The following is a 23,196-nucleotide window of genomic DNA, read 5'->3' as shown; positions in this document are numbered from 1 at the left end:
CTCCAACTCGCTAAGTTTGAGATCTACCGGTAGCGGTTTCCCACATGGAAATGAAATAATCTTTATTCTCAGCTAGGCTTCCGTTGGGCATTCTGATTACTACCGGTGGAATCAATAAAATTGCAAATCCTGGCTATCAAGGCGATGAAGCCTATTGATTATCTGGAAAGGTTACAGCATCAGCTGCGCAGGCTCCTCGTCCAGGAAAGTTTGTCTATTAGGGATAGGTCGTCATAATCTTTTAAACAATCTTCTTTTAGATATCTACAATGAATATATGAACCCCATTCATGCCTTGGCCAACAACAACGATACTTACTAACACGTCCGTTGGACCTGCAATGACCCTTTATATCTTCTAACTATTAAAACTTCATTCTAATCACGATGCCAGACTAAATTAGAGGATCTGCATGATAAATATCAATAAATTCGACTAAATTTAATTGACGATTGGTACTAAAGACGATGTTTTGTAGCCTCGTGCTATATATATTCCTCCGTGGTCATCATTGTAAGCCCCCTAGAAGAACGCAGTGGCATCCACATCGTTCTCTCCAAGGTTGCCCAGAGCCCAGTTGGTCTCCACAGTCTTCAACAGACTATAGTGATTATACGCAGTGTCATCCGAGGTACCAACCTTGGCGCTGGAGACTGCACCACCCAAAAGGGCAGCATAAATTTGGTTTGTTCCAGTGGTCAAACCCTCGTCAAAGGTAAGGATGATCAGAGTACGATCAGTATTGAAATTTGAGTTCGAGAGCAGCGGAGTCAAAAAGTTACGGGACCAAGTTCCAGCTGCGGCTAGGGAACTATCGTGGCCATCGTTGGCTGCGAAGTTGCATTTGAATTAGTTCAAGTTCAAAGAATTTTGACATAGAATAGAGAAACACATACTCATGTTAGGAGTGATGAACATCCATTGAGGCAGCTCGTTGTTGTTCAGGTCTTCATAGAACATAGTGAAGTTCTTCGACTTAGCAAGACGGTCTGTATTCGATGTCACCGAGTTGTAGCTCATTAGAGGACTTGCAAAATACTTTGTTAGTGGCTCTGTGCTTCTGCATAATATTTGCATTGGGAGACTAGACTCACTTGTGCTTGCGCACGTAGTCATTTGCGCCAGTCTTTTGGTTGGGATAATTGGCCTCGAAGCCAGAATAAGGCATATCCTCCTGATACAAACTCCAGCTGACGCCAGCATCTTCCAGGAGGTCAACGATGGTCTTGGTGCTGGAAGAGATATAGTGCATGCTGTCGTCAGCGATCCCGAAAGTGCTGCCACCAACGGCGGCGACATAGTTAGGCTGTGATCCCCATGTGAGCAAAAATGGACAATCTAAAAATCTCGGGTCATTCTACCTGAGAGGGATGGGTGATGGCAAAATAATTTGTGAGTGTGATGCCCAGAGACGCAAGATAGGCGAGGTTTGCTAAATTCCAGGTTAGCAAAGTGAGTTATATTCGAATCCCACGTTATTGTTCACTCACTATCCTTGATGGCAGCACTATAATTCTCATTCTCCAGCCAGATCTGAACGAACCGATCGAAAGTTAAACCAGTGACACTCGAAGTAGGGGATAGTGTCAGCGCGGTGGCAGCTGCCTTGGCTACAGCAGCAGTGCCAGTGGAGGTATATTGCGACTGAGAGTAGGCTCCCGACGCCAGCGCGAGAAGCGCAGTAGTCTTCGAGAAGATCATAGTATCCGGGGTGGTAATGTTGAGAAATAAGTTGTTCCTCGAAGATTACAATCTAGTTTAGAGCGACATTTCCCTATCTATATATACCCGTCCAACCCCAAACCCTTTAAATGCTTTAAACTTCCGTCGCTTCGCGATCTGCAATAAATTCCCGAAGATGCAAGCGAGGTAGTATCGAAATATCAATCTATCGTGTTATATCCCGGCAGCCGACCACGTGTAGCGACGGAGTCCGTAGCACTAACCACCCTAGGGGCGGGCTTGCATGACACCACTTTTCAATGTAGAGAGTTCTCTTAACACGAATTATTCCGTACACTAACAAACTGAGGGAATTATGGCTTTCCAAACATGAATAAATGCAATACCAAAAGATCATCTCACTGTGATAATGGCGTCAATAGTTGTGGTGAGAATCGAACTTTGACAATTGTTTGGCAGGGTACAAAACAATTGTCTTGCGGGTGGCGCGGGGTTTCCCGTAGCACGGCGGGTATATCTACAAGGCCCTAGAAGCTTTTGGCATCTTCATTGCACGGCAAGATTATGAGCTAGCTCCCGCACATCCTTGCAAATCGTACGGCGACTAGTGCACACGTGTGCCAAGGACTTGTGTTCCTGATTTTCTTCACATTATCAGGCTAACTATGTCGCGCAATCTTGCATGTTTTCGCAATCTGCAGAACGACCAGAGAAGTACCTAAAGAGCATTCTAGTGCGCTAAGAAAGTTAAAAGCTAGATGCGCCAATGGGGGTTTAGGTATCGCTCAGCATGTGGGATAACGCACCTAACAAGCGTCTCGGTTAACAACAAGCCAATTTAAGATGCTGATAGACCTCTGGCTGAATTCATCAGATCGGCCGCTTACTTTGCCAAATACGAAATCACTGAGATCATTTTGAAATCATGATCAAAATTCTTTGCCTTGAATTCCACCCTATCAAGCTCGGCGCGGAGTCACTCACTTTCCTAACCTTACGTTGATCGCTTATTACTCAGTAGGCCTTAAACCGGGGCTGTGCAGTTCCTATACACGAGCGCGAACTGAGTGCTTAATAAATAGGTTCATATGATAGGCCCCGAGTAATCGGTAAATTGGCTCGCTAAGTGCCCTCTGATCAGCCACGCGAGTATACTGATCTGGTCACTCAGCCTGAACCTGGACTAAGCACTCGGTTACTTAATGATTTAGTCTCTGCGCGCCCTAATAAAGTGGCCGTAGCTCAGAAAGGCAAGCCCCACCCGAAAGAGGAAAATGGTACTGTATGTAGAGCGATATCTACTTCAGAACCTAACTTCTACATCCTCCCCTAAAAGCCAGCTAATTAAAAAAAGAAGGACATAGTATTAAACACCTAAAAGTAAACGACAGTAAAACCCAACACTCCAATCCTATCCACACAATCACACGCGCTCGACTTCTAACCAATACACCAATGCACCTGCACCTGCAGCACAATAGACATACAAATCATCACCGCCGAAACCAGTCGACAGTAACAAGGAACAGCCTTACAGTCCCTAACCAACAATCAACAATGAATGATAGCCACGGCTCACAGAGCCAACACTGAAAATAAAGCAACCATGGCACCAAAACCAACGTCAGCACACCCCCTTCTAGCTTGATCCGGTCAAGTCGAGAGAGGGTTGTCGAGTCGATGTGATGCGATATGATGTGCCCCTAAAATACATGTCCGTCCCCGCGGTGTCGTGTCGTACCCTGTCGTTGATATTCGTCTTATCCTCCCCAATTGCCTGCAGCTCTACCTCGCGTCGACCTCGGGATGTACCATCCATCGCGATAATGCGCCTGCGATATATCGCCATGAATTGCTGAACACAATCGGTCCACGATCCTATTCAGCAGCTGGTGTAGATTCACCAGGAATCTATAACAGCCCATCGATAACCAGTACCGACAGACCTCTGCGAGGGTTGGCGAAGCAAAGCGAAGTCGAGAGTGGAGTTGATCACAATGTGGGATTATACATGGCCGACTCTCGCAGAGAGCGGCTGTGTTTGTTTATTCGTCCGTTCGGTTCGGGGGGTTGAGTTGTCATTCGTCGTTCCGGTCGTAGATACCTCGTTCTGGCATGTCCTCATCTTCCAAAGTACAGAACAGTGTTGCGTTCGTCCTCATCCTCATTCTTTTCCTCGTTCCTGATGACCGAATTGAGCTACCCTGGTCCGGCTCAATTCGGTTCGGTTCGGCTCGGGTCAATGCCGTATCCTCGTCGCAGTCTCATACTCATAGCGCAGTCATTCTCATGATCATGATCATGGTCACAGTTCACAGTAACAGTAACAGTAACAGTCAAACTCGTAGTTTCGCCGCAGTCCACCCAGCAGACCATACGACAAAACTACCGATACGAGCCCTTGGAACTTGAATATCCCGAGTCAGGCCCACGGCCAGCAGTGGGCGAAGAGGATGCGCCGCGCGCAGAATGGCGTGAGCAGGCGTACCCGACCAGGACGGTCTTTTCTTGGACGGAGTGGCCGCGTTGGCCGTAGGCGGAGCAGGGGTCGATGGAGTGTTGGAAGTAGACGCATTTACAAACGGAGTAGCGTTCGACGACTTTGTAGCACATTTTGATTGTGTTGGTTGTAGTACAGGTGTAGTGGTATAGTGTTGAGTGAGGTGGTTTGGATGCGTGGTGTAGATATAGAAGTAGATGTAGCTGAGTATGTAGATGTAGATGTAGATATAGATGTTGATGCAATGCGACGCGATGCAATGATAGACCTCGGTCGATAGAAGCAAGAAATAGAATCGAAAATAAATCGAGCGAGCGTCGGAACCAGCCCTAATATTAGATAGAGAATGCAATCCGGGCCTCGAACAGATAAAAGGGCAAGACGACAAAAGGAACTGGATCGAATCAACGAAAGAAAAGAAAGAAAATGGACCGGATAACGAAGGGAGTAGGTCTAATGAAGAGAAGAAGAATGATAATCAAGCAAGAAGACGCAAAACCACCGGCCCCATCCGGGATGTTATATACAGAAAGTCTCTCCAAAAAAGCACAAAGTCTATCTTAGGCCCAAAGTGACCTAAACCGATGGAGTCACTAACAGTACAACTAGTATCCACCCACAGGGGACTCCACCAGCTGCAAATGCTCTGACAAGTTTTACCAAGAATGCAAGGCATCCCACAAGATTTACCAAACGGCCAGCCCTACGGTGGACACCCCAGGCAACGATAAAGCCAAAATGGCCCAAGCGGGGGATCCACTTCTCGGAAAACACCGACGAGCAGAGGGGGAAAACGCCAATCGGGAAATACGAACGAGGAGCTGAATGGGGGGGTGGGACCTTTACTGGAAGGAGTCAGTGTATGAGTCGGAGTTAGGTTAGTTAGGTTTGTAGTTTAGCGTTTACTCGTGACTGGTGCGTTATGCATGGTGGATGGAGTATACTTGGCTGCCAGACGCCCCGAGGAACCTTGGAAGAGAGAGGGGGAGAGGAAAGAAACTCGGGATTAGGATTAGTCTTGTTTCTGTATTTAGTAAAGTGGGGAATTACCTAGAGGAGGCTTGAAGATGGGAGAATTCCTAGTCGCAATGACATCTTCAGGATTCTCCGTCATCGGCATTTGATTTCCAGTGAATATACAGTACGTACTGGCAAGCTAGAATCAGCTAGGCAATTTGGTAAAAATTAGTTAAATTCGCGACAATATTGATAATAATAGGTATCATCAGGCCACTCTGTGCAACATCTCAGCGCTCTAGTACACAATCAACCGTCGAAACCACCAAAAGAAACGAAACCAGGGAATCCACAACCCGTCAGCCCCGCGGGGGGGTGAGCCACACGACTGTGGCTCCCAAGTCCCGATCAGAGTCCATTGCAGGGAGCAGCAGTTCACGTCAGAAAGAATAGCGCAGTATCCATGAGCCGAGCCGAGCAGACGGTAGCAGCTGTGGCTAGAGAGGGGGGAAGAAGTAAGTCCCTCGGTTGAGTCAGTTGTAGGTCGAAGAATAGAATGATGACAATAATCCCAGAGCTAAGCCGCAGAGACGGTGAACGCACCGTTAAGCCGGGGTGCAGGAGACCAGGTTTTGGCAGGGGGAGTCGGTGAGGACCAGGTCCTCGGTGGCTGTTAACCCAGTTAACCCCGTTCAGTCCAATTAGTCTGCCGTAGTCGTGCGCCAGACCACATGGCGCGAGGCTGAGTGGGAGGCAGACATCGGCCCCGGAGATGAGGGACGAGGCTTGGCTTCTTGGAATTGTCGGGACGCTAGCTTTGGGACTTTTGCAATTCCTTGCTATGATTCATCGGGCGCTGGGAACTCCGCCTCGCTGTGCATCATTGTGGATCCTCCCCGGGCATGTTGGTTTGTTGCACCTCGGGATGCGCTGCTGCATATGCATCCATCGTACACCGTCTCGCGATGCAAGATCTCCCATACTGAGGAACCCAAGTATACCACGACCTCATCCTGACACAGCGGTGTCTGGTCGGTGATTTCAGATTCTCATCTGGTTCCCATCTCCCATCTATCACGGTATCGGTATCCCCATCGAGATCTCGGCGGGGCCGTCTTGCCCGCTAGAGTGGATTAGGCTCCCGCCATTCAGCTGCTGATGGTCTTTCCTCGGGTGTGTCATGATTGTCACGGTCGGGTCAACTCTCCTGGCTCGTTTTCGTCAGGGAATTTAATAATGGAAGGGGTAATGCTGTAGGGCTGAAGCTCCGTGAGTCGAGGTGATTGGTTGTTGGGAGGAAAAAAAAGAAAAGGAGCTGGTTGGTTCCAAAGATGAAACGTGTGTCAGCTGGAGATGGTCGAGGGAGAGTCGCACTACTGCAGGAGCTTGGGGAGAGATTATCATATTGAATATGCAATGTAATATTATCTTGCATTTAGATTGAATAGGATATTGTTTTAAGACATTCTACCGGGTTCAGGTGTAAATGTAGATTGGAATTATTTTGGAATGCAGTTCTTCAGTCTCTGAATCTAGAGCCCGAAAACAGTACCACCAGATGTTCTTCAACTTCCACTCTTTTAGAAAGCTTTATTCTATTTTAAGGCTATTTCCGTAGATAGCTATGCAATCACCACTGTAATTATTATTCTTAAGCTAGACGAAGCTATTTCAAAGTCTAGTCGGTTTAATCTCAGACTACCGCTGTATTCCCCGGTATGTCAACCATAGATCAACAACCTCACTATACATGATCACTACAGAATCACCTAACAATCAACACGCTTTACAGTCCCAATACACTCCACTCCAATCTACGAAAATACACCCACATGGGGCTTATCACTCCAACTAGTCAGACAAGACAGTCTATCTGTCCCAAGCTCACCTGACCACCAGCCACACTCGGCAAAAACTACTGTCGAGTATGAAAGACCTCCAAGAAAAAACAAATATCCCAAGTGGAAAAAGATAAATGCTATTATCATGCATCCAGGGCTCACAGCCAACACGAGAAAAAAAAGTAAAAAGTAAAAGTGAAAAAAAAATACCCAACGCCAAAGTAATCATACATGCTCCAGACCTTCATCGCCAGAAATCCTCAGCTGGTCATGCCATGGGCACACGCTGAACCCGGCCCTAGACCTAGACCAGCTTCACTTTACCAAACACTAAACGACTCCCAAGGCACCAACACTCAAGCCACGCGCAAGCCCCAATCTCAACATCCGGAGTACATCCTCGCCCCTCGTCCCCTCAGGCAGACCCACCCTCCAATCCCAACCACGGACCGACCCGGCGTCCTTATCGCCAGGTCGCGGGACAAGCACGCCCGAACTACCGGTGGAAGTGGGAACCGAGCCCGAAGCAGAGCGGGTGCGGGCAGACTCGAGCATGTCGGAACCGATAATAGAGAAGGTTGATGCTGAAAAGGCGGAGACGGATTTCTTGAGGAGAGTGCGTGGGGATGGAGGGGAGGGGAAGGAGGTTGTTGCGTTTGCGGAGAGGAGGGTGGAGCGGAAGCATTCTTCGCATTGGGCATAGACCCGGGGGGTAACCGTTTCGAGGTCTTCAATTGCGGAGAGAATTGTGAATTGCTGGGAGACGGTGAGGATGGGGGATGGTTCTGTGTGTTGTTAGTAACTTAATGAATTAAAAGCACAAAGTTAGGGGCGAACTCACGGTTGACGAATGGCAATGCCTCGCCCAACAACGCCATCAACCCATCTACCTGGACGGCAGAGTCACGCTCCGGGTCGAACAAACCACCGTAGATATTATCGGCAGCACTGCTAATAACTGCCGCAAGAGCCTTAGCTGCAGCGCGGCGACGAGCAAGCGGCTTGAATCGCGGGAGCTGGCCCTCCGCCAATCCCAACGCCTCATCGCGAATTTCATAGAACCGGCGAAGTGTGGCATATCCACTAAGGTAGAACTGAAGGATACTGGCGGCTTCCTCGTTGATTGAAGCAATGGACGAAAGGCATGTCTTGGGTTCCTTGAGCAAAGATCTGAGTTGATCGTCCAGATCGGCAGCAGCAGGGTAGGCGCGCGATTGCACCAGACTGAAAGAGATAAGGAGCTCCACGACGGCCCGGACCTTGCGACGGTTGTGGGCACGGGCATAGCTGACGAGAGCGAGACCGTAGTTCTCCGAGGTGTCGGTGGTCAAATCACCAAAGCGCTATAAGAGAGATTAGTATGCGGGTTTCTGTCAATAAACGAAACAAAACATACCTCGGCAATCTTCCGACCCTGCTCTTCCAATGCCAAATCTGAGCACAGCACGACCAGCTTATCAAGCTGATCAAGATTGTCGAGCGGTAGCTTTTCCACGATCTCCGTGACAGCTTTCTTCCTCATGTCCAAATCGTGCAGGCGGGAGAGAACTTGAATGGCCATCTCCCAGCCATCACGAGAACAAGTCTCGTTCTCAATAGAATGGCGCTCATTCAATCCAAACGCATAATTCCGCATCGCCTCATCCCGAGTAAGTTCCCGAGACGGAGGCAGGGTGCCCTGACCGTAAGAAAGAACCATAAGGTCATTCTCGCTGAGACCTGGCATCTTCTGCTGGCTTCCATCCTGCAGCCAGCCAGCAACCTCGGCCACTTCCGTGATTGCAGCCGTGATGCAAAGAGACCATGACTGTATTAATGCCAGCACACCTTGAACATTGCCCTCAAACACAGACGCCAAACCAACTTCCAAGCTGTTCATAGTGTTCACCCGGAAACCGGTGTCATCGGACGGCTCGTTAGTCGCACTGCTGAACGCCAGGTCCAAGCGGCGCAGATATGCGTCTCGCATGTTGCGATCCACCTCGCGAAGCTGGTTCCGAGATCCACGGGAGCGCTGGAAGTCAACACTCGTCGTGCTGGCGCGGAAAGCACCGCCGTCGTCTTCGCCGTCCCACCATGCAGTCAAACCAATAGTCGCCTCGACCCAGTCTTGCGAGTAATCCTTGATAGTACCAGGATCACCCAGAATAATCCGATACAGCGATCGCAGGCTTTGATAGATGGTCCACGGCACGCGACTCTCGGCCATACGCGCAGACTGAGTGAAGCTAACCTGGTTCTGACCCTGGCCAAAGTTCGATAAACCAAAGTTTACAGCCTGGAACCCGTGATTTTGCACGGGCACTTGGGCCTGGTCTCGCTCTTCACCCTCGGCGAACTCTTCGAGATCGGTGACAGCGGAGAGAACACTCTTACGATAATCGGTCCAATCAGGACCGGTGATGGCCCAGTCGTCATCTTGGAAGCCGGGGCAAGAGTCGAGAATCTGAAGCGCTTTATTGACGCAGCGCTGGATGTTCTGCAGCTGCATTCCACGATAGCCGGGCTGGGCAAGGCCATCTTCCAACGCCGATCGAGCATAGTTGAAATCCGCAGAACGAAGAATCTCAGCCGCTTCGGCGAAACGGCCGCGAAGAACGGCTGCGTTGATGATATCCCAGAAGTTTGATGAAGCAGTCGGGTTAGGCTCCACGTACCGCAGCGCCTGCAGATCATTAGTCTGAGACGCGTGGTTTCCGTTCAGCCAGTCCAGTAGAATCTGTGGGATTGGAGTGGCCACACTAGCACGCTGCATAGCCTTGACCAGACTATTAGGTGCCACGCGCGCAGCAGGGTTCGATGCGCTTGCAATTGGAGCAGAACCTCGAGAAGGGTGGTGAATTTGGAGCAATAGAGAAGCCAAAAAGCTAGCCTTGACCAGTGGTGGAGCGTCCTCTCCAGGGCCAATGCTCGAGCCAACGCCATAAGGTCTAGAAATCCCGCTGCGGTCTGCGCATGTATCCCAAGTGTTGACAAGCTTGTTGGAAATGTGAGAAAGCACACCATCGAGATCGAGATGCCGATACTCTACACTTTGCAGCTCATCATACAGTCTGAGAATCGTATCCTCCGTGTTGAGGATCATATCGGCAGGCTCATCGGCGGGGGGTAGGCGGGTTCTCGAGGCCATGTTGTGCAGAATCGAGGGCATCGCAGACGCTTTCTTGGGAGACAGTTTCGTCTTGCGCAGTGGTGACTGGTTGGCCCAGCGCTCGTCAAGCTTCGGGCGCTTTGCATCGGTAGGGTTCGAGTAGATCTGTTTACGCACTTGGCCGAACGCGGGGGCTTGTGCTGGCAATGGGTTGCCATAGGTGGAATCCAAGAAACTGAGTCGGTTGGAGGGTTCGCGAGTGCTCAGGTCCAGATCGCCCTCCGCATCTTCTTCCTCGGCTTCGTCCTCATATTCCTCTTCTTGCATTTCCTCCTCCTCGGGCTCCATCTCCTCTTCGCCTTCGTCTTCGTATTCCTCGTACTGGTCCATCTGAGATGAACCGAAACCATTGGACTCGCCGAAGGTTACGGAACGCCCGAAAGAGCCGCCATTCGTGGCACCACCGAATCGGCCCTGCGACGGTGTAGGTGCGAGTGGTCTGGCGGGAGGTGCCTTTGTTTTGGGAAGACCAAAGTCTGAACCAAACGAAGATCCGAAGATACTGTCGCCCGTCTTGAAACCTCCAGATTTGGTGAAAAGCGAGTTACTCGATTGTCCAAAATTGACCTTGGAATGCGAATCTAACTGCGACGTTCCGAACGCGGTCGATGGGGGATGCCCTTGCGGAGTGAATGAGTTTGCCGTTGATGGCGGCGGGCCGGCAGGTGTCGTGGAGACATTGCTCCAGAAGCTCTGCCCTTTGGACTTGTCCGGCGTAGAGGGTGGCGGGCTCGATTCGTAGGGGACCTTGAAGGACATGATGCGTGTGGTTGTGGGGGGGTTAAGATCACGGAGACAAAAGATGGATCAACAGCTTGCTCTCCGAGAGACACTTTTTGGGCCGCAACAGCTGCAGCAGCGAAGGATAGCAAGGGAGGCAATGGCGCAATGAGTGAAAGGTGGGTGGCACCAGATGATGGAGAAAAGTAAGAGATGGGTCGGTGAGTTAAGTGCGATCCATCATCTGGCGATCTGCCGGAATGTTTTTTTTCTGCTTCGTTTCGTCCTCTTCAGACGCGCCTGAGAATCGCCCGCGAGATCTCATGTCATGTGACTTTAGAGCTGGTCAGGTCATGTGACTGATTGGGAGCCTCGACTATCATCACGTGTACAGGCACCAACGGCAGTCAGGCACCAACTCTGCTGACTGATATAATCACATGACTGATACCTTGCCTCCCTTTGGGGGCCGCCGAGGTGATTGGCGCATAATCGTTCAAGCACTGCCCTGCCAAATCGTTCTTGGGGTGCCCTTCATCATCAAGCTGGGGCCAGTGCGCCCGATGAGCCGATGATCTTGGCCTGACAGGGTCCTATATACCGCTGGATGACCTCAGCCTTGCCGTGACCCAGAGAAAGACTTTATTTTAGCATGTCCGCAGCAGAGACAGACAAGTGGACGAGTGGCCTTATAAAGGATAGAATACGAAGTAGACATTGTCGATGAACAAGTCCTATAAATGATTACAAAACTCTTGTCTGAAATGCAATTTCTCTCATCTACTCTCTACATAAATCCGATCCTTCAAACTATACCACCAATATAATATATACTCCGATCCAACTACAAAGTCCCAGTACGACCATGTCAGGCTACGGATCCCAACCAATCGCCCAATACACAATCTCCAGGGGCCTCTTCCACAAGGCCTGGGACATCACAACCCACGGACAAACAATCTACCATGTGGACAACTCACACTGGACACCCGGCAAGCCCGATCTAACCTTCCACGCGGGAGCCAACACCACCGGACCCATCGCGGGGGTCAGTAAATACCGACATTTCTCATCGGACACGGAAATCGGGCTAGGCGATCCTGCGCAAGCTCACGCGATCGAATGGTTCTGCCTTAACCGCGACAGCAGAATGACCGTCCGATACTCGTTCCGCATGAGAATCGGCAGCGACCATCAACCTCGTACGTTTACGTGGAAACGCACGCGCTCGCTGGGTGGTAGTCGGTTCTCTGGAAGCTTGAAGCTGGTGGACGAGTCGGACCGGGTATTGGCGGTTTTGTCGTCGGGCGGGAGTTTTACCTCGACGAGTGGGCAGATGGATATCTACGTGCAGTATGGAGAGCGGTTCCAGCTTATGGTGTTGGTGAGCGGGCTAGCCTTGCGTGAAAAACTCGCTCGGGCTCGAAAGGCTGCAGCTAGTGCTGGTGGGGGCGGTGGGGGCGCTTAACAAGGCTTTGGATCTAGGGAGTCCCGAATGTATTGGCGTCTGGACTTGGGAGCCTAGAAGGCTGGCTAGTTGGTGGTGATTGTGGTGGTGGTGGTTTTGAATTTCTGGGAACTTTGAAGCGAGCCGAATTTTGGAGGGGAATGGATGGGGGATGGTTACCTCGGAGGGGAACCTAAGAAGAGCCAAGACACTGTTGGAGTGGAAATCTGCACGTTTATACGAAGTGATGGAACGGAGTGGGGAAAGGGGGAATTTGGTCTTCTTGATTTCTTGTACCTTTATTATTACTTGATGTACGATTGTATGATGACGAGAGTAGAATTAACATTTGGTGATTATAAATGATAATTGATGCTCTACCTTAGACGGATAATCTTAGGTTTTAAGGCCTTTCAGGGTCTTTCTGAGAGTAGTTTAGTAGGTAACTTTATGACGTATATACTCGTATAACCTTAAGTCTGGCCATCTAGCGCAGTAATTTATGGAAGTACACCTTTACAAAGTAATTCCATTCCGTACAAGAGATTGTATACAAATTGTATAGTCTGTGGCTGGCTAGGCATTATACTCCTTCCTATTACTGGAAAGCCCACCATCGATTAACTTCCATACAAGATTTCAAACTTGTGTAATTCCGTGGGTTGCGTGATACCACGAGACAATTAGCCCATTGAATATTCTCATTTGAACCAGCCCCCCGCTCTTCAGCTTTGCATGGGGCGGGTCCAATCACATCCTCGCAGTGGCATGCCCAGCACAATTAAGGCCCCGGTCGAGGTCAACCCTAAGCCCAGATAGAGCAAAATGGAGCAATACCAAGGGAGGCAGTGCTGGCGAAGCGAAGCAAGACAATGTTTCACAACGGTGGACAAGCCTTTCTCGCCGTCTGTTTGATCGACAGGGTTCGGCCCTTAGATAAGCGTACCTGGTGCTAGTCCCCAGTTAGTTACTAGGACAAGACTTACAGTCTTGGTCGCTTTAGCTAGTACTGAGGCTGTACTATACTCCGTAAGTGATGACTTGTGCTCCCGTAACGTCTAACCAGAATGATAATTTACTTTTCCAAGTTTACTGTTTTTGTTTTCCCATACGAGGTTTCCCCCTCCCCGCGGACCCCGTTCTGTTCACGATGAATCCTGTTGCCTACGCTTCACCACCAGGCTGTGGAAAATTAATTTTTTTTTACTTGGTTTTTTTTTTCCTTTTCGTAATTTGTAGAAATCAAGCCTTTTCTCATACATCTTCTTCTTTTTTCCCTTTTATTTACCTTTCAAGAGCCTCAATTTCTCTCTCTCTCTCTCCACCAGATCATGGCGACCATTAGACCATCTGCTTGTTGTGCATGACCCCCAATGGCGCTCCGTCGACCACATCGCAAATCCCGCCACGGCTGTCTGGAATGCAAGCGCCGACGAGTCAAGGTATGGACTCGCGTGATGATCTTTATAAAAAGCCAAACACGCATTGGTTTTTTCGTAATTGTTTTAAAAATTGTTAGTTCTAACGAATCCTCCTTTTTTTCTCCCCCTGCAGTGCGATGAAGCCAGACCAACCTGCTCCAATTGCGCCAAGCGTCATTCGGAATGCGAATATGGCTCGTCCAGCTCTTTACTCTGGGCAAATGAAGAACCAGCCGTGGGTCGACAATCATCTCGAGCGTCAGGCTCGGACAGCGGCCATCCAAGCGACTCAATTCTAAGTAGCCCGCCTGCCGACTCACTCGGCATTCTGGGTCGGCTTAGCGGCGACGGGTTACCCGCGGCTACGCCCACGTCGGCTCTGAATCTGCATGATTTGGAACTCATGATGCATTGGTGTAATGACACCTACCACACGCTCTCCCGAAATGAACGCACAGATCTAGTCTGGCGCAATGCCGTGCCTGAAGAGGCACTCGCACACCCGTTCCTGATGCACGGTATTCTGGCGCTTTCCGCGCTCCATCTCGCCCGAACGGGTCCCGAGACTTCGAGGCGCGCGGCGTATCTCAATCGTGCCGTCACGCACCAGAATCAGGCTCTCGCCCTGTTCCGCGAGTTACTCGGCGACATCAACGAGTCCAATGCCAAGGCCATGTTCGCTTTCGCCGGTATCGTCGTGGTGTATACCTTTGGTTTCCCGCACACACCCGACGTGCAGGACCCCTGGACCTGCGTCGATGATTTGTACCAGGTCCTCGTGTTAACCCGTGGCGTGCAGCAGGTTATCCGCTCGCCGGCGGATTATCTCAGTCATAGTAACTTCGCGCCTATCTTGCAAGTAGAGGAAGTGCACGCGAGACTTCCCGAAGACGCCACCGCGACGATCAACAATCTGCACGAGGCGAATGAAGTCTGTGGGGCACGTGATCAATCCCACGAGACGGAGGTATACACGGCCACCATTGATAATATAGCCGAGATGCTGAGCTGGGTGTATGGCGGGATGACCTCCAGCGTAATTGCCGGTCGGTGGGCTATCAAATTGCCTCCGCGGTTTTTGGAGTTGTTGCGTGAGCGTGAGCCTATGGCACTGGTCATGTTGGCTCATTTCGGCGTGCTGCTGCAGTATCTTAAGCATCGCTGGTGCTTTGATGAGTGGTGCGTGCGCGTTGCGAAGGCTGTGTGGATGCTTCTGGATGATCAGTGGAGACCGCTTGTTCACTGGGCGATGATTGGTATTCTGGGTGAGAATTACCTGGAGAAGATGGATACTCTGTGAGAGCAAGCGAGTACTACACAGTGAATGCACTGTGTAGTTACGGGTGAGACGTTGCTCTCACGTTTATATGCAGTCGTGGGGGAACATCACGGGACGTCAGCCTGGAAACCATGCCAGTCTGCAAGGGGCGACATGCATGAGCACGCCGGAGTTTTGATCACAATTTTTACCACGATCGTAAACTCCATCGCCCTCCTTTGTATAGTGAGGGATACACCATCTTTAATGGTTGGGCATCACCAATCTGCCCTCGACCATTCCGACACAGTTCATTCCGACGCTGCTGGGAGAATCATCGTCAGCATGTAAGCATCAACACCATCGAACCGAGCCGAAAAACCTATTCCACATGAGCACCCTCTCCACGCGATGGACATACCGACATACCTCCACAACACACACGGCCGGGTTCCGTGCTGGCCAGGGCGACCACAAAGAGAGAAGATCTAGATCGGCGACGATAACTTCTCTGGTCGAATCCGTTGCAGTGAAAGGGCCGTTTGAACCGGCCAGCCATAGTCCCAGCACCTTCCATTAAATAAAACCCATCACACCACCCATGACATCCATTCAACAAGGGAATGAAGTGCCAAATCGCACCAGATGACGGTGAAGAGGACTGCCGCATCCAGTGAGTGTCTGACCTGGCAAACGGTTCGGGCATCTGGAAGATCCAGTGATATAAACCGGATCAGAAGTGTATCGAGATTATTCTTTCTGTGACTTGTGACTTTCAGGCCTTGTTTTTAGTTAAATACCCCCATCTCATTCCAATTTCAGTATATTATCTGTTTCAGTACCGGCTCTCTTGAATCGTAAGTGTCTCAAAATAATATCGACAGACACTCGAGTCCTGTCAAGATCTATACATCCCTTTAGCAGTAACCCAGACAGGGTATCTTCAACAATCAACATGTTTCGTATAGTGTACTTTAGGCCCTTGAAACATTCGTACCAATGTCCACAAGAAGCCTAGCGGTGAGGGGCTTGCCGCGGGGGCCTGGAGACTAGAGACTGGAAGCTCGAGGCCACATCCCGGGCTCCACCTCTGTTCCGTGTATTCTTTGTTTCGTGGCAGCCTGGCAGGGCTAAAAGAGTTTTTGGCTTTTTGTGGTGTCACTTGGTGTGCGTGACACGTTTTTAGTTTGTGGGTTTGGTTTGGCTGGGATCTGTGATTGGAATGTCCTTTTTTGAACCCAGAACCGGTGGGAGAGTAAGATTAGGACGGGACTGAGGGTGGAGGGCTGTGAATAGGGTTGTAAGATGTATTGCTCGCGTTTTGTGATGGAGGGGTTAGTATTGTATGTACTGTATTGGTGAAGGCCGAGAGATACCCGAGGGGATTGTTGGCCTGAGGCGTTGGAAACTTGGGGTACTGGATGGTTAGTTGATTGGGAGGAAGGGTGTTAACTTCCATTGATGCATGGAATTAAGCTTTTTGTATGGATGCCTTGTTTTTCAGGAGAAAATGGTGCTTCACTGGCCGATGGGAAGAACCAGGATGCAGCCTGGATGGTAAGTATGTGGTCAACTGATGCTCGTCGATTCGAAGCCCAGATATAGAAGCCATACTGCTGTGTGAAGTTAATAGTTGCTTTTTGACTATTTCTCGTCTCCAGTTAGCACTCTGTCCGGTGGAGACCGCATTGTATGCGGCGTGGCATGCCTTGGCAACCGTGCTTGGCTTGCAAAGCCACAGCTTCACAGTGACTTGTTAAGTCAAGGATAAGCAAAGAAAAAAGGCCCAAGGCAATTGAGAGCGATGGAGTGCTCTTAAGTACTCATCCAAGGATTTCTCTTTTCCTCTTGAGCCAGTGGTTGCCTAAATTCATGGTGTTAGTGTGGCAGTGTGGCAGTGCAAGTGGATTTATAGTGTGATGAACTATACCCGGGGTGAAGATGGCTGTGCTACGCGTATAGAGGAAACCTCGAATCAGATATCAGGACTACAAGGGCTAATGTCAGCCATATTTTAGATTAACTATTCTGAGACTTCGGTTTTAGTAATTAGTCGACTAGGGTATGCGAGCTTCTCGCTGTAATTGGTACAACTGCTTCCCCATTCATCCGATTGGAATATGTACAAAATTGACTAACTATATACATCCTCCCCCAAACACCGCACTCCACATTTACAGTTTCGCTTGCGCCTCTCCATCCTTATTCTCCAAAACGTACCGATACCTCGCCTTCCCATCATGCATATCCTTCAACGCCGCATTAACATCCTCCATCGGCCTCTTCTGAATCCACGGCAAAACCCGCTTCTCCGCCGCCAGCGCCAACATCTGGCGAATATCCTCCGGCGACCCAATATTCGACCCAGTCACCTTAACACTCTTCTGAATCAACGAGAACGCCATCAAAGGCGGCAACGCATCCTCCGGCGCTCCAACCTGCACAAACACACCATCCCGCTTCAACAATCGCAAATACTGACCCAACGGCATCCCAGGACCGGAAACCGTCGAAAGTAGAATATCAATGCTTCGCGAGTGAGTCTTCGCCCACCCCTCCTCCTCCCCCGTAGCAATAAACGCATCCGCACCGAGTCCCTCCACCGCATCCGCCTTCTTACTCGAAGACCGCGAAATGGCAACGACCCGCTCCGCACCAAGCGCTTTCGCAAAGAGAACGCCCAAATGGCCCAACCCCCCAATACCGATGATACCAACGGTCTTACCCGGCCCGGCGCCGTACTTTCGCAAAGGCGCGAAGACAGTTACACCACCGCACAGCAAAGGCGCAGCCTCGGCACTGGGCAACGCATCGGGAATCTTGAACACGAAATGCGCCGGTCCTCGCCACCGCGCTGCAAATCCGCCGTACGACTTGCTCTTATCCGGATAACGCCCGTTATACGTGCCCGTCATGCGGGTGCAGTAACTCTCTTCGCCGTCGGCGCAGGCTTCGCACTCGGGCCGCAGACAGGCGCCGCTTTGCGCGCCGATGCCGACCTGGTCGCCGACGCGGATGGAGGCTGAGGCCGGGGAGGTGCGGAGGGTTGGGACTTCGGTACCGATGCGTTCGACTATCCCGATGATTTCGTGGCCCACGACGCAGGGGTAGTTGGTTGGGCCCCAGCCCGAGCGGAGGGTGTGGACGTCTGTGCCGCAGATCCCGCAGTGGGTGACTCGGATTTCGATGTCGGTGGGCGTGAAAGGTTTCGGGGTGAAGCTTGTGTAGGTGAGGGGGTTTGTGGCGTCGTGGGCGACCCAGCCTGTGAAGGTTTTTGCTGGTGGTGAGGTGGTCATTTTGAGGGTGAGGGTTGGTATGTTGCGATTGAGGGTTCGTGGAGAGGGTGTTTGCGCCGTGGGGGTTGTGTGGAGAAAGCTTGAGCAGGTGCAATTCTGGAAGTGGTGGAATAGAGAATAATGGAGAGGAGGATAAGGAAGACCAGGTCCTATATGGATTGGATAGGGAGGAGAATCGTAGAACGGAGAGAAATTAGCTGGGCGATCTGCGTGAAGAATTGCGGAGAACCGAGTATCGAAATGAGCCGAGGTTCAGATAACGGACCTGAGTTTGACCCATAATGCGCGATGCATGGCGATCGCATAACAGGACATAACAATCATAGTTTATCACAAGGTTTATCTGACTATAGCAAGCATTCGTGAAGTAAATAATTTACTCTGAGCCACGAGAGAACTGTTGTATGTTACCGATTTTGGCGGTTGGTAGTTCCCTTGAACTCCGTTTTGACCGTTAGAGTCACTTGAAAGGTTGATATTGTCTACCACTTTGGTTTGGCCAACGCATCGAATCTAGAGGGTTTGCCTTCACTTTCCCTAAGAAATTGACATCCTAACCCTACAGCCAAACGAGAATCCCTCTACAAGTATATGTCCACAGAGAATATTTTCATAACCGAACAATGACAACAGAACGAAAACAGCGACTCCATATTTACAATGCTCGCTCATCCGATGTTATATGTACAAGGGGTGTAAATTAGACGGAAATTAGATTCCACTTCTCGTTAGCCAACTTAATTTTGTTCCTACCGCGATGGAACGCCCATGAGATCTTCCAACTCGTCACTCGTCAGAGTACTCCGCCGCCGAGTACCAGCCCGGCTAAAGGCCTTCTCGGGCCGGCTTCGCTTTCGTGATTCGCGCTCTTTGCGTGATTGCTCGGCGAGACGCGCCTCGTCTTCGACGGCAGCAAGTTTTTGTGAGACGCTCAGTTGCGAGTCTTTGGTGGTAGTCTGTAATGAAAAGAGAGGGTCAGTATTGAATGTCGCAGTCCTTCACGTGGGTAGGTTCGCTCACCTGACGAGCTGAGTTGGTTTCGGTCTTTCGTCGCGAAGGCCTCCTAGTCACAGCCTCTGATTTGTGCGCTTTGATTTGCAGGGTTTCCTCGTCTTGCGTACTGGGCTCACAGGGAGATCCTTGTAGGCCAGGCGTGAAAGATACCTTTCGGAGTCGCTTAGGTCTAGCTGCAGCATTGTCACTGCGCTCTCGCAGCGCTCGATCGGACCGTTCGGGGACTTTACGAATCTTGGATCGAGTCTCTCGGCGGTTCGATGTCTCAGGCTCTCGATCCCGGTCTTCAGTCTCATTCATCTCTGCCTCGGCGTCCTCCTCTTGCTGGTCCTCCAGAATAGGTGAGATGTTGCTCGTCTCTAGCCGGCTTTGGATGCTGACATCTTCAGTGGACACGAAGCTCAGATCCAAAGTCATGCCGCGCTTGAGCTCTTCCACTCGTACCGAGTCGCCGCCATCTGCCACCCGTCGCTGCCAACCATCCATCATGGTGACTGCTTGCTTCCAGCGGTTCTCCATCTTCTCCCAGCCTTCGCGCAGTCGTGTAATCTCCTGGTCTCGGACCTCGACTTCTTCCAGTGGCACGAACGAGGGATTAGTCAACAGTGTGCGCAGGTGGTCTAGAACCGCATCCATGCGGGTAGACAGCTCCTCACACGACGTAGGCAGCGAGGTCACGGCGGAAGCCGATTTCTGTGGCCCAACGCTTGTAGCCATTCCAGAGACTTCGTCATCGCCATCCCGCTCCTCTCCTTCCGGCAATCCTTGTAATTCCTGCAGTGTCGTCACGGTGTTCCGCGCAAGTTCAATCAATGTGTCGTTCTCATCGCTGAGATTCTGGCATAGCTCCGTCAAGAATTCGGTCGTCTCCTGTTGTAAACTGTATCCGGGATTGCGGACGCTCTCCCCACCACTAGCTCTCAACTGCGACCCCTTTGCCGCCGGGTTAATGTTGATTGTAGTGACAGTCAACCCCTCACGCTTCCCTCGTTGTCGCTCGGCTAGATGTGACCTGAGTCTTTGCATTTCGAGATCGCGCTTGCGAATGTCGTTGGCGCATTGCGCTCGGACTTGTTGGACGGTGGTCTTCATGCGCTGGACTTGTTCCTTGAGTCCGCGAATGGTGGCTTCGGAACTTGACATGTTTGACTTGAGCGCACGCTCCGAGGCCTCTGCCAGAGCGTGGGATCGCGTTAACTCGGAGGCCTTCGTTTTTAATTTCCCCTATAAAGCAGAATATAATAAGCATGCTTGTTCCTGTGTTGATCTGGAGGTACATACAATCTCCAATGTCTGCTCCGACTCGCTGGCGCGCAACACTCGAATAGTCGTCGCCAAGCTCTCGCGGTGTTCTGCCTCACGCTGTGATAGATATTAGGATGAATGCGACACAGAATAACAAGTCATGACTGACGTCTCTCCTCAAAACCAAATCATTGACCAGGTTGATGATCCGCGCCATGGTGGCATCGGTGCCCCCCTCATGGTTGTCGGGATTGGCGAAATCAATCGCCTGGCCACTCTTCAACAGGCCCCGAGCCAGCAGGAGATTGTTGACATATGTCGACGCGGCCTGTAGATTTTGCGTCTCCATGTCGGGCCGTTGCTATTGCGTAGAGCTTGCGATGATCCAAAGCGGAAGAAAGTAAACATGGGCCACTCCGGCGGGGCAGAGAAACAAATAATGCAAGTCCCCACAATGGCACGTGCCGATCACCACAAACGCGCTTTTGACAAGGGCGTGTTTCTCGCCAACCCTGATACTGAGACTCGTGTGTCGAGTCAAAAGAGGCAAATTCAGAACCAATGCGGACTCAAGCGTCGGTTGCTCAACAAAAGGGCCAGAAGTTGTATCAGAAGGGAGACTTTAAGGCCGCGATTGAGGCCTTTGGAGAGGTAGCCCCATTTTCACTCTAACCTAAAAGGGCAGCTCATGCTAATAATTGAGATCAGGCATTGAGACAGCCCAATGTGGATAACATTGGCATTTGGGATAACCGATCTGCGACGTACTGTAAGCTAGAGCAGTATGACCAGGCACGACGCGATGCAAAGCAAATGATCAAAACTGCCAAGGATGACGAACGAGTAAGTGTCCTGCTCGTTCTATTCTATATGATTTCGGTCTAATCATTGTTCAGGGATACCTGCGATGTGGCAAAGTCTTGATCCTCGAGGGCAAGCCAGAGAAGGCTTTGGAGATTTATGCCTATGGCTTGAAGATGCTCCCGAGTGAGCATCCACGACGAGGGGTTCGTCACCAAGATGATGTCGATGTCAGTCCCGTTAAACTAATGTGATTATAGATGCTGGAACAACTACATAAGAAACTAGAGGATCGCATGCGTCTAAATCGACATGACCCTTTTACGATGCTACCACTTGAGATTGCGGTATTAGTGATTCAGCAATTTTCCTTCAAGCAGATCGTGTAAGTCTTCGGAACTCTACCCAACCGCTTAAATCCCATCTTCTGATCCGAATCTTCAGGGGAATTCTCCGTGTCTGCAAAGACTGGGAGCGGTTCTTCGGCTCCATGACAAATTTGTGGATGAATATCGACCTTACCGGGGCTCGTGGAAAAGTCCCATGGACTGCAATTAGGTCGTACATCCGGCGCTCAAAGGCAATGCTTACCCACGCCACTATCAAAAATTTATCTGCAGCTTCAACGCCGAAGACATTGGAATTTCTAAGCCGCTGTCCTCGCCTTGAACATCTCGAGCTCTGGGTATCCCACGACTGCAAGGACTTCTACCAGAAATTCAGAGGCAGCAAGAAACTAAAGAGCCTTGTTCTTTCAGCAGATATGCCCATCTCTCATGACTATTTCGGCAAGCTGCTGGCAGACCTGCCAAAACTTGAGCGCATCGCATTGTGGAATATGAAGAGCTCAAACATGGACTTTTACAACTCTGGTCAATGGCCCAAGAGTCTTCCAAATCTGAAAAGCATCACGTTGGCCTCGCGGCAGACCATGCCTCAGCCTACGGCACAGCATATGGCTGCATTATCGGTGCCGGGGCTATTTGAGGTGAGTAAATTATTATCCAACTCTTCAATCAAAGCTAACAGCTCTCTAGAACAGTGAATCTCCTGTGTACCCAAACTTGGAAGAATTACGCCTTGACTTCGACCCTGAGGTACACAACATATACACCTTCCCCCATGGCCCAGACCGTCATCTACCCCATCTCCGCCGACTAGAGCTCCGTGGGAAAACCATCGAACAGGACCTCTGCACCCTTCTACCAAACACCATTGAACACCTCCATGTCCAAGGCGGAGCAGCAAGACGACCTACATACCTCGACCTGCGAGATGGGCCACTCCCGAATCTACACACACTCATCTTCATAGACACGGGATTCATCTCGCCCCAAACCCTTCCGGTCTTCATCAACGACGCCCAGGCTCCAATCAAAACGTTGTATCTGAACGAATGCTTCAACCTCAGAATCTACGATCTCTTCGATATGATTCAGAGCACGGAGGTACCGAACCCCAAGCTGGAGAAGATGACGGAGCTTAGTGTTACACATATGCGTGGCGTGGACGATGTCGGGGCACATCGTATTTTCACACTGCTTCTCGAGTTGAAAGTGCTCAACTTGTCCTATACGCAGATCACGGGTGTGACTATTCGCCTTTTTGCTGATGCACGGAGTTCTGATTCTCGGGAGGGTGCTAAGCTTGATCGGCTGTTTGTTCGAGGCTGCGAGGGGGTCTCTTCGGATGCTGTTGCCTATGGGCGAGAGAGGGGGCTGGAGGTGATTACTTGAAGTATTTCACCCCTGCTGGAAATCATAAGCGGGAATTTTTCATGCAGTTTGCTTGGTGCGATTTCCTCGACGTGCCCTTTATGCTCTCCGATACCTGCAATACCTCTTCTCTTCCGCTCCATCAC

General features: G+C 50.6%; 8 protein-coding genes across 8 annotated transcripts; 3 read left to right on the top strand and 5 right to left on the bottom strand.

The window, feature by feature from the left end:
* Positions 1-523: 523 nt before the first annotated feature.
* Positions 524-1,702, bottom strand: N7496_000246 (uncharacterized protein; the record flags this gene model as incomplete). The annotated part of the gene is made up of 5 exons (XM_056693177.1): positions 524-831; positions 898-1,028; positions 1,096-1,307; positions 1,363-1,433; positions 1,492-1,702. 5 exons carry the CDS (start codon positions 1,700-1,702, stop codon positions 524-526), a joined length of 933 nt encoding a protein of 310 aa, XP_056559906.1.
* A 2,367-nt stretch (positions 1,703-4,069) lies between these two features.
* Positions 4,070-4,297, bottom strand: N7496_000245 (uncharacterized protein; the record flags this gene model as incomplete). Its single annotated transcript, XM_056693176.1, has 1 exon — positions 4,070-4,297. One exon carries the CDS (start codon positions 4,295-4,297, stop codon positions 4,070-4,072), a length of 228 nt encoding a protein of 75 aa, XP_056559905.1.
* Positions 4,298-7,312: 3,015 nt separating this feature from the next.
* N7496_000244 (putative nuclear pore complex subunit Nup85) lies at positions 7,313-10,892 on the bottom strand (the record flags this gene model as incomplete). Its single annotated transcript, XM_056693175.1, has 3 exons — positions 7,313-7,767; positions 7,824-8,325; positions 8,379-10,892. 3 exons carry the CDS (start codon positions 10,890-10,892, stop codon positions 7,313-7,315), a joined length of 3,471 nt encoding a protein of 1,156 aa, XP_056559904.1.
* Positions 10,893-11,718: 826 nt separating this feature from the next.
* N7496_000243 (uncharacterized protein) lies at positions 11,719-12,321 on the top strand (the record flags this gene model as incomplete). Its single annotated transcript, XM_056693174.1, has 1 exon — positions 11,719-12,321. The coding sequence occupies one exon, from the start codon at positions 11,719-11,721 to the stop codon at positions 12,319-12,321; it is 603 nt and encodes a 200-aa protein (XP_056559903.1).
* Positions 12,322-13,673: 1,352 nt separating this feature from the next.
* Positions 13,674-15,021, top strand: N7496_000242 (Zn(II)2Cys6 transcription factor domain-containing protein; the record flags this gene model as incomplete). The annotated part of the gene is made up of 2 exons (XM_056693173.1): positions 13,674-13,742; positions 13,855-15,021. The coding sequence occupies 2 exons, from the start codon at positions 13,674-13,676 to the stop codon at positions 15,019-15,021; spliced, it is 1,236 nt and encodes a 411-aa protein (XP_056559902.1).
* Positions 15,022-17,153: 2,132 nt separating this feature from the next.
* On the bottom strand, positions 17,154-18,275 carry N7496_000241 (NAD(P)-dependent alcohol dehydrogenase; the record flags this gene model as incomplete). Its single annotated transcript, XM_056693172.1, has 1 exon — positions 17,154-18,275. One exon carries the CDS (start codon positions 18,273-18,275, stop codon positions 17,154-17,156), a length of 1,122 nt encoding a protein of 373 aa, XP_056559901.1.
* Positions 18,276-19,024: 749 nt separating this feature from the next.
* N7496_000240 (uncharacterized protein) lies at positions 19,025-20,883 on the bottom strand (the record flags this gene model as incomplete). The annotated part of the gene is made up of 4 exons (XM_056693171.1): positions 19,025-19,231; positions 19,296-20,513; positions 20,571-20,651; positions 20,704-20,883. The coding sequence occupies 4 exons, from the start codon at positions 20,881-20,883 to the stop codon at positions 19,025-19,027; spliced, it is 1,686 nt and encodes a 561-aa protein (XP_056559900.1).
* Positions 20,884-20,988: 105 nt separating this feature from the next.
* Positions 20,989-23,071, top strand: N7496_000239 (Leucine Rich Repeat domain protein; the record flags this gene model as incomplete). Its single annotated transcript, XM_056693170.1, has 7 exons — positions 20,989-21,061; positions 21,091-21,185; positions 21,243-21,377; positions 21,431-21,565; positions 21,596-21,720; positions 21,780-22,323; positions 22,373-23,071. The coding sequence occupies 7 exons, from the start codon at positions 20,989-20,991 to the stop codon at positions 23,069-23,071; spliced, it is 1,806 nt and encodes a 601-aa protein (XP_056559899.1).
* Positions 23,072-23,196: the final 125 nt, after the last annotated feature.

This window comes from Penicillium cataractarum, assembly GCF_028827025.1.
Source record: "Penicillium cataractarum strain IBT 29864 chromosome Unknown utg000001l, whole genome shotgun sequence".
Taxonomy (NCBI): domain Eukaryota; kingdom Fungi; phylum Ascomycota; class Eurotiomycetes; order Eurotiales; family Aspergillaceae; genus Penicillium; species Penicillium cataractarum.
The sequence above is the reverse complement of the archived record's forward strand: the minus strand, read 5'-3'. Positions and strand labels throughout refer to the sequence as shown.